General features: G+C 39.0%; 1 protein-coding gene across 1 annotated transcript; it reads right to left on the reverse strand.

The window, feature by feature from the left end:
* Positions 1-9,928, reverse strand: LOC101487089 (inhibitor of nuclear factor kappa-B kinase subunit alpha). Its single transcript, XM_004555905.3, has 22 exons — positions 9,636-9,928; positions 9,044-9,204; positions 8,859-8,953; positions 8,632-8,749; positions 8,478-8,547; positions 8,315-8,403; positions 8,125-8,214; positions 7,893-8,017; positions 4,669-4,776; positions 4,447-4,582; positions 4,111-4,311; positions 3,618-3,720; positions 3,091-3,214; positions 2,346-2,497; positions 2,186-2,247; positions 1,984-2,093; positions 1,611-1,660; positions 1,256-1,364; positions 989-1,136; positions 815-864; positions 488-587; positions 1-346 (listed from the first exon to the last, which is right to left on the reverse strand). The coding sequence occupies exons 2-22, from the start codon at positions 9,146-9,148 to the stop codon at positions 287-289; spliced, it is 2,205 nt and encodes a 734-aa protein (XP_004555962.2). The 5' UTR covers positions 9,149-9,204; positions 9,636-9,928; the 3' UTR covers positions 1-286.
* Between the last annotated feature and the right edge of the window lie 3,763 nt (positions 9,929-13,691).

The following is a 13,691-nucleotide window of genomic DNA, read 5'->3' on the forward strand; positions in this document are numbered from 1 at the left end:
AAGTTTCTAGAAATTTATTCACATTCAATCATGCACAGCAGCAGTTTTTACCTTTAGTCAGTATTGCCAGTAAAATAAATATCTTGTATCTACAGCTGGAAATATTTTTTAACATTCAAAAATATACTTCAAATTAAATTGTCTGTAGCTTACCACATCGTGCTGTTTCATACATTCTAGTCAACAGCATTACATAAATGTAAAGGACCTGTGAGGAATAACAAAGCTTTCACATAGTGTGACTCTGATAGAGCACTTTTTAAAGTGTGTGATATCTGGTGAGTTTCTAGAGCGTCTGAGGCTTCACTTTCATTGCTCCATACTGAGTCCAGCTCCAATCCTGATCCTGCACAGAGAAGCAACATATTCGCTCAGTACTTTTGTGCCAGTCTCCAATAATTAGCTGTTAATTAGTGCTCTAATAAAAAACAACTTGGTAATTTGCTGATATACATGAGCAGAACATAAAAACACATCTCTGCCATACCATAATACTGTGCTCCATCTCTTGGGTGGCGTCTTGCAGCAAAGACGTTAGCTGACTCAGATAACGTTGATTTTCATCAAGTAAATGATGAACTGTTTCACTGAAAGAAAAAACAGACTATAAGGAGGGTTGGGGGTCTTTTTTTTCCCCCTACAAACTGAGATTTTAAAGACCAAAGAGTGACCTCTAGTGGTGGTTTTGTGCAAAGATTCATCTTCTAAACTACACATAAAATCCTTACATTTGGGAGATAATCTCAAAACAGTGTGACAGATTATTGTAGCTGTTAACTTCAGTAGTATTTTTCAGATATTAAACTGATCTCACCTGTCAGTGGAAGGCTGTGTAAGTGAAGGAGATGGAGAACTGCTCTGGGCCTGAAAACACAATCACACCCTGTATTAGCAACAGTCTCATTTGACTATATTCAAACCTTTATGTTCCCTAAACACTGCTCATCCCCAAGAATATTTTCTGCTGTGCCAACTATTAAATGCTTACACAGGCAATCTTGAGAAGGTACCAGAACTCTCTCTGTCTCGACACTTGCATCTGCATCACTACTGTTTCTGCAGTTGTTATGTTTTTTAACGCCTTCTCCAGTTTAGGGAACAAATCCATGATGCGCTGCTTACACACCAGAATTGTGCTACAGAGAAAGAGAAAGATGGAAAAAAAATCACACGTGGCCCACAGGGAACTGTAAAATTGTGCCTTAGGTGGGCTAAACTAGACATGTTTGTGTGTGTCTGTTAAAATTAAACTTGCCTCAGGTGGGTGTACATGTCTTTCAGCACTCTGTCCTGGTTCTGAACTGTCTGAAGAATGGTCTTTACCATGTCTGAACTGTCACTGTAGCCATGTGGAGGGTCAGAGGCTGCAGAAGACACACTTACACAATCATGTACATAAAATATTTGGATATACTACACAACTACCATAACTTCTGTTTTTTAATCTAAAAAAATTTGAAAAATCTTTTGGGACCAAAATGATACATTTGATCAACAAGACCTTTTGCACAGTTTGTAACTTGTTTATTAGAAGCTTTATCAGAATTACCTGCACTCTAATTGGCAAAAAGCATCTCTGCTATTTTATTTTTGGAATGACTTGTACTTACTTTTGCATTTAGCCTTAAGTTGCTTGTAGAGTTCAATAGCCTTTTGCTCACTAAACAAGTAGACAGAATAAACACATGCATACGGCAGTTATTTTTAAAGGATATGCTTACATTTCTCTCCAAATAATCATGTATGATAAAATCCCTCCGAAAAGTATTCTGATGTTTACGTGAAGCTAATGTGGACAATTAAGACCATTTTCCATTTTTATTTTTAGTCTAATAGGGATTTCTAAAGAGTAGTATAAGCAATAAAGTAAATTATACAGTACATAAGCCTCCCTTAAAATATAATCCAGTTCTTACACTGGACTTTTACTATGGTGTTACAAGAGAGGGCTATAGTATAAGTTTGTATCACAGATATACTCACAGCTGCTCCATCACATCCCCTTGTCTCCTAGCAAAAGGACTCCTTTGGAGCTCCACAATCTCCGAATGTAGAGCCACTATCTCTTCATCCAGATACCCCACATCTGCAACCTGCAGAAAAAAAACCAAACCAAAACACTCTTAGCTGTCTTTAAACTTTAAAGAAAGTTTGTGAAGAATTACTGAATTTAAAACCGCCTCACCTTTGTAAATTCATCAGCTTTCTCTTCATTTTCATGCCATTTCTTCAGCATTTTTTCCGAAGCTTCAGATAACAACAACAGCACAACAATAAGATATAGTCAAGTTAAGACTTCAGTAATGAGTTAACAGTGTTGTAACAGGACAGTAGCATCCACTCACAGATCCCAGCCTTGCTCTGCTTGGTGTACTGCTCAAGGTCATGCTGGATGCTCGTCTTAAAGAAAGACAGTTTGGCTTGGAGCTGCTGCGACTGGGAGAACAGCATGTTCTTGTAGCGCGTTAAGTTGGTGTTGAAGCGTAGCAAACTCAGCCTACGTAGACACATACATGTTAAAACGTTTGAGTACCTGAATGCACACTGCTCCAAAAGACAATTAAGGGATCACTCCTTCATCACAGTATTACACAAAGTCAGTTAAACTTAAGGAATGAAACATAAAGCATTGCAAATCTATTTCACCTGCTTTGGTGCAAATAAAAGTGGTGCCCTGTTCTCTTGAGATGAGATCAGGTTCTTCTAAGGCCCTCTCCAGCGCTCATTGTTCTCAATATCTCGTGGTATCTCTTGGTTTGCTGACGCTAATATCAATGACAAGTGTACTTGCAAAATGCAAAGCTCAGTCAGGAGGGATAAGGAGAAAGCAATGGTCTTTGGCCACCACCTGCTAAACTTTTTGGGATTATCTTTTTCTGTCTTTTTAGCGCTCCTGTTGTCACTTTTATTTGCACCAAAGCAGGTGAAACAGGTTCACAGATTCACAGTTTGTCCAGTGTGCTTCCCAACTGGACAAACTGATGTAACCCACTTTGTGTTTTACTGATTTGACTTATTTACTGATTATCAAATGTTCAGGTAATTTCTTGAAGTAGTGCATTTTTTATGCGTGGTGTTTTATGTACTCACATAGCAGCCCTCTGCCCTTGGTATAGGCGATTGTAATCCTCTTTCAGTCCACAGATGTAGCTGACCGCTTCACCCCACACCTTTCTAAGAGCAGACAGTGGCAGCTGTGTCTTAGTCTCCCTCACTGAGACCATAGAGAGTACACAAAGTTAGTTAATACCACATTGATTTAGACACCACATTGAAACAATTTTGCTTCATGCTTCTAAAAAGCATTCACAAAGACCCAAATCTCATTATAATTATGCACACTGCCACCTAGGTTTGTTCACTTCCTGTAATTAACCTTTATGTAAACATTATGTAAGATCTCCATCAGTTAAGAACCTCATAAAGATATACTAATTTAACTAGATGTTTAAGACAGCTGAGGGATATTCATGGATCTGAGACTTTTAAAAGTTAAATAAATGGCTTCATGTAACCACTCACAATTTTCTTAGTCACTATCTTCCAAGGCTAAAAGACAATCTCCAAAGATCTGCTGAGTAATGTTTACGAGCTCAATATACAGTTTTATAGCTCACCAATAAAGTTGACACTGTCTGGCAAAGGTCTGGCAGTCAGCGGTCCAGAGTACTTGGTTAGGCTCTTATCAAACAGGTAGACTATAAAGGTGTCCCAGCCACGCTGAAAGCAGAGAATGAATATTGTTCTGGGTATAATCATGTGTTTAAGCAATGTTTAATGTTTAACTAATAATCATCGGTAATAACAAACACTCTCCTGCTGGATTATTCCAGAGACTGGAAACAAGTCATTCCTATATATTCAGCATTGTCAGTAATAACTGACTAATCTGACTTGCTTAATTTTTACTTTGCCCTTTGCTGGATTCAGCTGGAAACAGTCAATTCCAGTTAAATTTACCACACTGTTAAAACATGACAACAACAAAGCAGTTTAACTCTGGAAAAACCCCAATATTTCAAAACAACCAAAATGTTTAAGATGAAAAAAAAGTAGGTCACAGGTCTGCACCTGTTTCACATTTCATATTTGTTTTTATGTGTCACATACCAGTCCATCTGGCAGACAGTGCGCGAGCGGTCTTCGAGGGTCAAGGGAGATTCCCGTCTCCAACAGCAGCTCCTGACTCAGCGGGGGGATGTGACTCTGAGTCTGCATCTGCAGGCTAAGCTGCAGGGAGTGTAAACTATCCTCAGCACCCAAAACCACTGAATGCAGCTGGGCTGAGGTCATATCCAACACATGAATGATCTGAAGAAATAAATATGCAGAATGACAGGCTTCTTTTGCTTGCTATCCTTTCTCAGTCCGGTCACATGTATAAAACCACAAAAGCATTCCATATAACCTGGTTTAAGTGAGTCTAGCAAGGTTCAAAATATTAACCTTCATGTTGAGAATATTCTGCAGAGCTGTGTAGAAGTACGGCTTGTTTGCGCCAGGATCCAGGCCGCCACCACGCATCGCAGGGTCCCACAATAACAACATTTGGAGAAGAGACTCGACTGGTTCCAGCAGCGGCCTTGAAACAAACTCAGAGAGGTCAGATGCTACTTATAATGAAAGAAGCTCAACTGTTGGGTACAAAAAGTGTCTTTTTAAGTCTACCTGCTGAGATTGTTGGGATATGGAAGATGTGTAGAAAATCTGACTTCTCCATTCATATCTTCTACTGCCATGATGTCTTTGGGACCTTTGTTCTTGACTTTGCTTGTCCTACCAAAGCAGGAAAACACGTTAAAAACAAAGCCCATGCTCTCTCTTTACATTACTTCTACTTTTATTAACAGGTCTTCACATTACACAGGTGTTTTTTCTATCTATGAAGAGGATAAATAACAGTAATTAAGGTAAAAATCCAGATAGGGAGCCCTAAATTTGTCATAAAGCCCCAGTAGAAACACAATAAAGGCAGATAATTCATCCATGAGGATGATACAAATGATATGAATCATATGTTCTGGCATTTTTGACCCAATTTTAAGGGACATTTTAGTGATACATGGTAGACAGCAGTATACACCACCATAACAAAAACACAAAATGAGTGAATATCTTCTGAATGAATGGTGCACCACTCCTCCAGTGGAGTCACAGAGACTTGAGTAAACATTGCACATTTTAGCTGCTGTGTCAGCAAGTGATGGAACGACACCTTACTAAGAGGCTTTATTTGTATTTACGTAGCACATCAGCTGCGTAGAGGTGTCAAAATCAGAACGTTTACCAGTGATGTTTCGATTTCTAGCCCCATATTTTTATTCCTAGATTCTACTGGGGTAGTTTTGCATGATTCAGTTCAAAATATTCATTATATCGTATTGGGTCACATCTCTTAATCTTTTCAGATTCTTTCAGTCTCATTGCCATCGGTGTAAAGAAAATCGAGTATCTAGCCTTGCAATCTGCCTTTACGAACATTTGTGAAAGACTGGATTTCTCTAATCAGCTTGCTGAATTTTGAATGTGGCTCTGTTAAAGCTGTTGTCATCCACCATTACAACAAGTGAGTTTGTGAATTTTCTTTCAAGATTAGCGGAAGTGTTTGGGAACAGCACCAACTCAGCCACACAGTGGCAAACCATGTAAAGTTATAGAGTGGTCACCAAGTGCTGGGGCGGATAATTGCCAGCACTCTGCTGAATCATTAACTGCAGAGTTGTAAACCTGCAGTTAATGATAAAATCAACACAAAAACTGTGCCCCAGGAGCTTCGTGGCACAGGTTTCTATGGTGGAGCAGCTCTTGTAGGTTTTAGGAGTAGGTGGCCCGGTCCATATAGTGTACAGTGGGGCAAAAAAGTATTTAGTCAGCCACCGATTGTGCAAGTTCCCCCACTTAAAATGATGACAGAGGTCAGTAATTTGCACCAGAGGTACACTTCAACTGTGAGAGACAGAATGTGAAAAAAAATCCATGAATCCACATGGTAGGATTTGTAAAGAATTTATTCGTAAATCAGGGTGGAAAATAAGTATTTGGTCAATAACAAAAATACAACTCAATACTTTGTAACATAACCTTTGTTGGCAATAACAGAGGTCAAACGTTTACTATAGGTCTTTACCAGGTTTGCACACACAGTAGCTGGTATTTTGGCCCATTCCTCCATGCAGATCTTCTCGAGAGCAGTGATGTTTTGGGGCTGTCGCCGAGCAACACGGACTTTCAACTCCCGCCACAGATTTTCTATGGGGTTGAGGTCTGGAGACTGGCTAGGCCACTCCAGGACTTTCAAATGCTTCTTACGGAGCCACTCCTTTGTTGCCCGGGCGGTGTGTTTTGGATCATTGTCATGTTGGAAGACCCAGCCTCGTTTCATCTTCAAAGTTCTCACTGATGGAAGGAGGTTTTGGCTCAAAATCTCACGATACATGGCCCCATTCATTCTGTCCTTAACACGGATCAGTCGTCCTGTCCCCTTGGCAGAAAAACAGCCCCATAGCATGATGTTTCCACCCCCATGCTTCACAGTAGGTGTGGTGTTCTTGGGATGCAACTCGGTATTCTTCTTCCTCCAAACACGACGAGTTGAGTTTATACCAAAAAGTTTTACTTTGGTTTCATCTGACCACATGACATTCTCCCAATCCTCTGCTGTATCATCCATGTGCTCTCTGGCAAACTTCAGACGGGCCTGGACATGCACTGGCTTCAGCAGCGGAACACGTCTGGCACTGCGGGATTTGATTCCCTGCCGTTGTAGTGTGTTACTGATGGTGACCTTTGTTACTTTGGTCCCAGCTCTCTGCAGGTCATTCACCAGGTCCCCCCGTGTGGTTCTGGGATCTTTGCTCACCGTTCTCATGATCATTTTGACCCCACGGGATGAGATCTTGCGTGGAGCCCCAGATCGAGGGAGATTATCAGTGGTCTTGTATGTCTTCCATTTTCTGATGATTGCTCCCACAGTTGATTTTTTCACACCAAGCTGCTTGCCTATTGTAGATTCACTCTTCCCAGTCTGGTGCAGGTCTACAATACTTTTCCTGGTGTCCTTCGAAAGCTCTTTGGTCTTGGCCATGGCGGAGTTTGGAGTCTGACTGTTTGAGGCTGTGAACAGGTGTCTTTTATACAGATGATGAGTTCAAACAGGTGCCATTCATACAGGTAACGAGTGGGGGACAGAAAAGCTTCTTACAAAAGACGTTACAGGTCTGTGAGAGCCAGAGATTTTCCTTGTTTGAGGTGACCAAATACTTATTTTCCACCCTAATTTACGAATAAATTCTTTACAAATCCTACCATGTGAATTCATGGATTTTTTTTTCACATTCTGTCTCTCACAGTTGAAGTGTACCTCTGGTGCAAATTACTGACCTCTGTCATCATTTTAAGTGGGGGAACTTGCACAATCGGTGGCTGACTAAATACTTTTTTGCCCCACTGTATCTCTTACACTGGTGCAGCCCTTCAGTTCATCCGCTATCCAAAACAAATTGTTTTAACTTGTCTCCCTTTAGGCCAATTTTCTTCTGATTGCAAAAAAAATATGTGAACATTGGGTGGGTGGGAATTCAGTGTTCACAGCCAGAGTTATGTGCCCAGGATGAACATATTATGGATATTCCCTCTTTCTGACATCATACAGAGGCAAGAGTACCTTGAGGTTTTGACTCAGATGTTACCTTGTACGTCATTTGGTCTCTTTATTTGAAACGCTGACCACGTTCACTCTGAAAATCTACCATTGTAACAGTATTTATATGACAAAAATAAGGAGAGGAATAATAAACTCTCACATTATAGAGGCGTTAATGGCCTTACTAATTTGGAAGTTCACTAACGCCCAGATTCCCGAGTATTCATGCATCGTTGCTATGTTGACTCACCATTGTACAGGCTGCATGTGGTGAAGAAAGGGGCGAAAGCCACAAGTGCATTCAAAGATTACTGTTCCAAAGCTCCAGTAGTCCACCGTTACAGTGTAAGGCTTGTTCTCAAACAGCTCTGGGGCCTGGCATACAGACAGACAAGTTAATAATAACAGGGTCTGATTTTTAACATACCGTATATTAAAAACACATTGACAGCAAAGGAATATATTTGTGAAACAACACTTACCAGATATTGGAGAGTTCCAACAAAGGATGTACAAAGACTGCCCTGATCTAAGTCTTTTGCATAACCAAGATCAATGATTTTATGCACGTGCTGGAGGAAACATATTTCCATAATGAAAGCAAGGAATACAAAGTCATATTATGTGTATTCAAAACTTGTGCGTGCATGTACAAAAGAAAAGCTAGTTTACCTTCCCATCAATCTCTTGCAAAACTATGTTCTCTGGCTTTAGGTCTCTGTGAATGACCTTATTTTCATGGAGATATTGAATACCAGAACCTGTAAAATTGTACAGATTATGCATCAATATGTATGACTTTTTTAAATAATGTAAAACTGATTAAAAATATTACCAATGTCACTGAGCAGTGCAAGGACTTCACTCTCCTTTAGGCCACAACAATTTTCTGGTTTATTCAGCACCTGAATAAAGAATTATATTGGTTACTTGGATACTTTAAAAGATAAAAAAGTGTTTAGGGTTTTTATTAAATATCCATGTGCTACCTTGCGTAGGTCTCCTTTTGAGCAATACTCCATGGCTAGCAGTGGTAGATCATTTATCGCAATGGAGCTCAACTCTGCTGGAACATCTCTGGCCTGAACAACGTTCACGTGATTCAGCCTGCACATAAAGAGCACCAAACTCGCTGTCACAGTAGAAAACAACACAATGTACAGTGAAATAAGTTCAAATAACACCCTGTCTGTTCAAACAGACAATTACTGCTCACTTCTTCATGATCTGAATCTCTCTCGTCCAGCGGTCTTTGTTCTTAGAGTTCAGCTCCAGTCTGCAAAGTTTCACAGCAATCTTCTCTCCTGACTCCTGTTGCGAACACATACAGGGAGTTAAAACAAATCAAAGGCACACCCGGTTCATGTTTTCAGAGATGTACAGATGGATGACAGAACTTACAAGGTGCTGGTATAGGTAGACGTGCCCAAAGCCTCCCGTCCCAAGTCTTTCCTTCCTCTCCCAAGAGCCACAAGGCTGGCTCTGTTTGAGTGCAGCCCGCTCCATACTGTCAGATCTGCTGCAATCACCAGGCACCAGAGGTAGTTTGTAAGGGCCTTCAGCTATCAGGAAAAAAAAGTTTTTAGGTTATTATTTACATCTTATCTGTTAACAGGTAATGTTAGCAGTATGGTGCTCTGTACAGTATGCGTTTATGCAATAGTGCATTCTTATTCTATTCATTCTTATGTGAATAACAGAGGTGAGTAAATCCATTTAACATGGTTATCATATACCAATTTATATAATCTTCTACACTTGAAGCTAATTGCTTCTTATGTAGTTGTTGGTTTATTTTTTATGTTTTATTCCTGCTGTAATTACAGTAACTAAGGCTTTATAATACTGTAGCTAACTATCTGTTTTGGTCATTTGTTGTTGTTGGACGGTTGTAACGATTTAGTGCCAGTCTGATAACTCAGAGATAACTTGACTAGTTGTACATTCTTTTAAATTAAAAGCATAACCTGCTTCACAAATGTAATCAACTTACCTGTGCAGAAGCTCAGAGTCGGCAGAGGAGAGTTAGCTTACTTTGTATGTGTCAGAGCATTGTTGCTTCAGTTAGCTTTAAGTGTTGTTTACGGGTCGTTTTCCTATGTAGTGTTTAAAATACACCGACTCAGCCCGCGAAAATTCACTTTTACCCTACTGGACCATCAAACAGGGCTTCAATGATGAAGTTTGCGTGGTAGTTCTTTCTGTAGTTTTGGCCGGCAGGCAACAACGACTGAAAAACAGCTCGACTTCGATGTAAAGTGAAAGTACACTCTCTCTGACAGGCAGGCGTAGTTTCTGCGCATGCGTAGCAGGCAGGCCCAGAACACATGGGGGTTTAGGTCTGTCCACTTGATGGGGGATTTCCAAGCAACTCAGTGAATAATGGGTCACGTTTTTCTTTTAATTTCACAAAATTATATATCAATATATATATATGATGATCTGGGTTGTTTGCTTAACGACAAAAGCTGTACCAATTTCTTACCAAGAATAAATGTTTTTCTTTTAAAAAATAGTAATGTCTTCATTTCCTCACTAGGTGGTGCAATGTCTACAGCTACAGTCAACCGGTACACTGCACAAGCTGAAAGACAATAGGAATTTATATACAGCACTGTGCAGAAGTCTCGGCCACCCCTCACTGCCTAATATTTTACTTCCAAGGAGACAGAGGTTATTTTAATTTTAAAAGTGATCATGAGTAGTAGTTCTTAGAGTTTTTGAGGGTCTTTTAAAGTTTTTATCTGGAGATTACTGACTACTTTTGACTCATTTTCAGTCTACTTCCTGTGCCTGACCGTTTTCAGTGGAATCTTTTACAGGTCACTTAACACTGACTTATGAATCATTCAAGCATAAAAACACTAACTGAAGTGATGAATCAGTGTTGTGGCTAAATGTAAAAGGCAACTTTACCACAACCTACCAAGCAATTTTAGATTCTCTCTTCGGGCTCTTTGTTACTAACGGCCTGTCACATAAACACATATTTAGCTCCCATTTATTTAGGTGATTATACAAAAAATACCAAAGATAACCCAGTTTGATGGGCATAAAATCACGGATTCCCAAAGAGTTATTAGTCTAAAACTCTATTGGTGATAAGAGGACAAAATAAGAAATAGCATAAATACCTAGAGCAGATGATGTAATAAATTAATTAAAAATTGTATTGTCTGGGATAAATTACAATTTCATCATTTCTTGTAACATGAGCTCAAAGAAGAAGTACAATAAATGAGGCAATGTGATTGCACCATTCAAAATGTGATTACAAGCTGATGTAATGACAAAGCAGTGTTGATACTCCTTCCTGCAGCTGTCTTTTCTGTTGTTGCATTTGCTGTCGGGTTTTAAAAACCAGACAGATTTCATTAATCAAAGTATGTGATTGCGTGCAGGTCTCTTTCAAAACTGCTTACTTTTGAAATTCTCAAAACCTTTCTTATAATAATTGCCCTGAAAAGCAGAAGTGAGTAATTCGTGATTGAATACAGAGAACCTGAGAACACAGGTGACACAAATTTCTCATTAATCCACTATTCATGTTTTATTTTAAGTCAAGTCAAATATATTTACATAGAAGAGAGAAAGAGAACAGCTGTTGATCAAAGTGTTACACATCTAAATGAATCAAATAACTTAAAATGATGTGAAAAAATGACAGAATTTAAGGAAGGAAACATAAAGTGAAAGTACCTCAGTAAACAGAAGACATCTAAATAAAAATTATTATATTAGTCAAGTCTGGATAACAGGAAGGCATGGATAGCTCTCTCAAAGACTCTGAAACAGAGGAATGGCTTCACTTCTGCAAGTAGCTATGGATGGAAGAAGCATTACTCTGTTAATGTGTGAAACATTAGATTAAATTTGCTCAAAGTGTGCTAAATTGTAAAAGAACTGAGGTCAGGACCACCCAATGCAATTACTTCTGTGTTTTGGTAATCTCAGTTGAAAAAATTTAAAGGAATCCATGACTTACCATCTTCCAGACAGACCTGTAAGGCCTTCAAAGAAATCATGGATTATGCTTCAGTAGCAGGTAAATCTGTGAGTCATCTGCATACCAAAGAAAGGAGATCGAGAGGGGATTTTTTAAACTAAGCCCTAGACTTGCAATAAATTAAAGGATGGTGTAAGAGGTGTGATAAAGCTATTCCTCTTTAAAAGAATCTATATTGAAATGCAAAAAAAAAGAGAAAAATAAAAATAATAATTAACTTCTAAAATTAAAAAGTACAAAACTCAGATATGAATTCTGATTATTTAAAGATGATTCAGTCAGAAGTGCATGCATTTCTGCAAAGTTACTCTATTCAAATATGGTACAAGATGGAAAAAATATGAATCTACTTTTGTTCTGTGAAGGTGTGTGTCATTATCACCTCTTCCACTTTATTCACACAGATGTTTATCATGGTTCCCATTGGTCTAAAAGTGTATAAGCTAGAAAACCAACAGGATATGACATGAAAGCTAAAGAAGAATACGTCATGTTGGCGTGTCATATAAAGACTAGTGTGTGGGAAAAGCATAGATAAAAACTTACTTTAAGCTACTCAATAATTGGAAATGAAAGAAAATTCAAAGAAATGTTATTTTATTTAAGTAAAACAATTCAGTACTGCATTTTTGTACTAAAAGAAGACCCACCCTTTATTTACAGTAGCATTACCTCTTACCATTGTAGCTCAGTAGTAATAATTAAAAGATTAACAGTCCAAAAGAACTGTGCAAGAGTAAATCAAAGGCATAAAAACGAAACTCCTGGAGTCAAAATGACAAAATCAACACTTCGGGTTGCAGCTGACTCCAGCCACAACTATCCTGGGTTTCCCAGGGTTGGGTAATTTTAACATGTAGTTCCCCTTTTGGCTGAACACCTGGCTGTGTTAGTTAAATTAGGCTTTTATTGCATATCTCCTTTCAGAGGCAGTAATGTCTTGGCTTACCGTTTCATTGTGCTGGACATGAGTCCCAAACATTTTGCACAAAGTGCAAAATTTGGCTATCATCATCATCATCAAAGAGGAAGCGTGACTAACACAAGCATCAAATGAGGTAATTTGTTCAGTCAAGAAATTTCCAAATAAAATTCATAACAATGGCTATTGTTGTACAGGAAATAGTATGAGGCTGTTAGTGCGCAGAAACAATGAGAACTTTAACAGCTGCTGCTTTTCTTTTCTTTTTTACAAGCAAACATAGGTGCAATTTGTGAGGGGTGGGAGGTTGTTTGGGTTTTTTGTTTTTAGTAATAAAGATATAAAAGTCTATAAAAAAAGAACTGGTAAAAATGTTTTGTTTTTAAATTTATCATTCTTCAGCAGAGATTATAAATTAATGCAGCAAGGAAAAAGAATATAAACGGCTGTACAGTCAGTTTTTCATTGTTATTAAATTTGCCTCTGTACACCTCCATGGTTGATTTTTAAATAAGATTAACTTTAATTTAGGTTTAATTTGAGGTGTTTTTATTTTAAAAAATTGCAATTTTTGTAGTAAGGCTCAAAGTAATTGGATGATTGACTTGAAAACAGTTACACGGTTAGCACTGTTGCCGCACAGCAAGAAGGTCCTGAGTTCAATTCCACCTTTCTGTGTGGAGTTTGCATGTTCTCCCTGTGTTTGCGTGGGTTCTCTCCGGGTACTCCGGCTTCCTCCCACCGTCCAAAGACATGCAGCTTGTGGGGATAGGTTAATTGGATAATCCAAATTGCCACTAGGTGTGAATGTGCGAATGAGTGTGAATGGTTGTCTGTCCCTATGTGTTAGCCCTGTGACAGACTGGCGACCTGTCCAGGGTGTACCCCGCCTTTTGCCCTATGACAGCTGGGATAGGCTCCAGCGCCCCCCGCGACCCTGAAAAGGATAAGCGGAAGCGAATGGATGGATGGATGGACAGTTACACAGCCAGCTGAGCCCACACATTTGGTAGCTTTTCACTAGAACTGTTAATACAAGGTACAAAGAGCTGTTGGTGCACATGAAGGAGGCCATCATTAGGCTGAAAAATGAAAACAAATCAATTAGGGAGAGAAAAACT

This window comes from Maylandia zebra, linkage group LG13 (assembly GCF_041146795.1).
Source record: "Maylandia zebra isolate NMK-2024a linkage group LG13, Mzebra_GT3a, whole genome shotgun sequence".
NCBI lineage: Eukaryota > Metazoa > Chordata > Actinopteri > Cichliformes > Cichlidae > Maylandia > Maylandia zebra.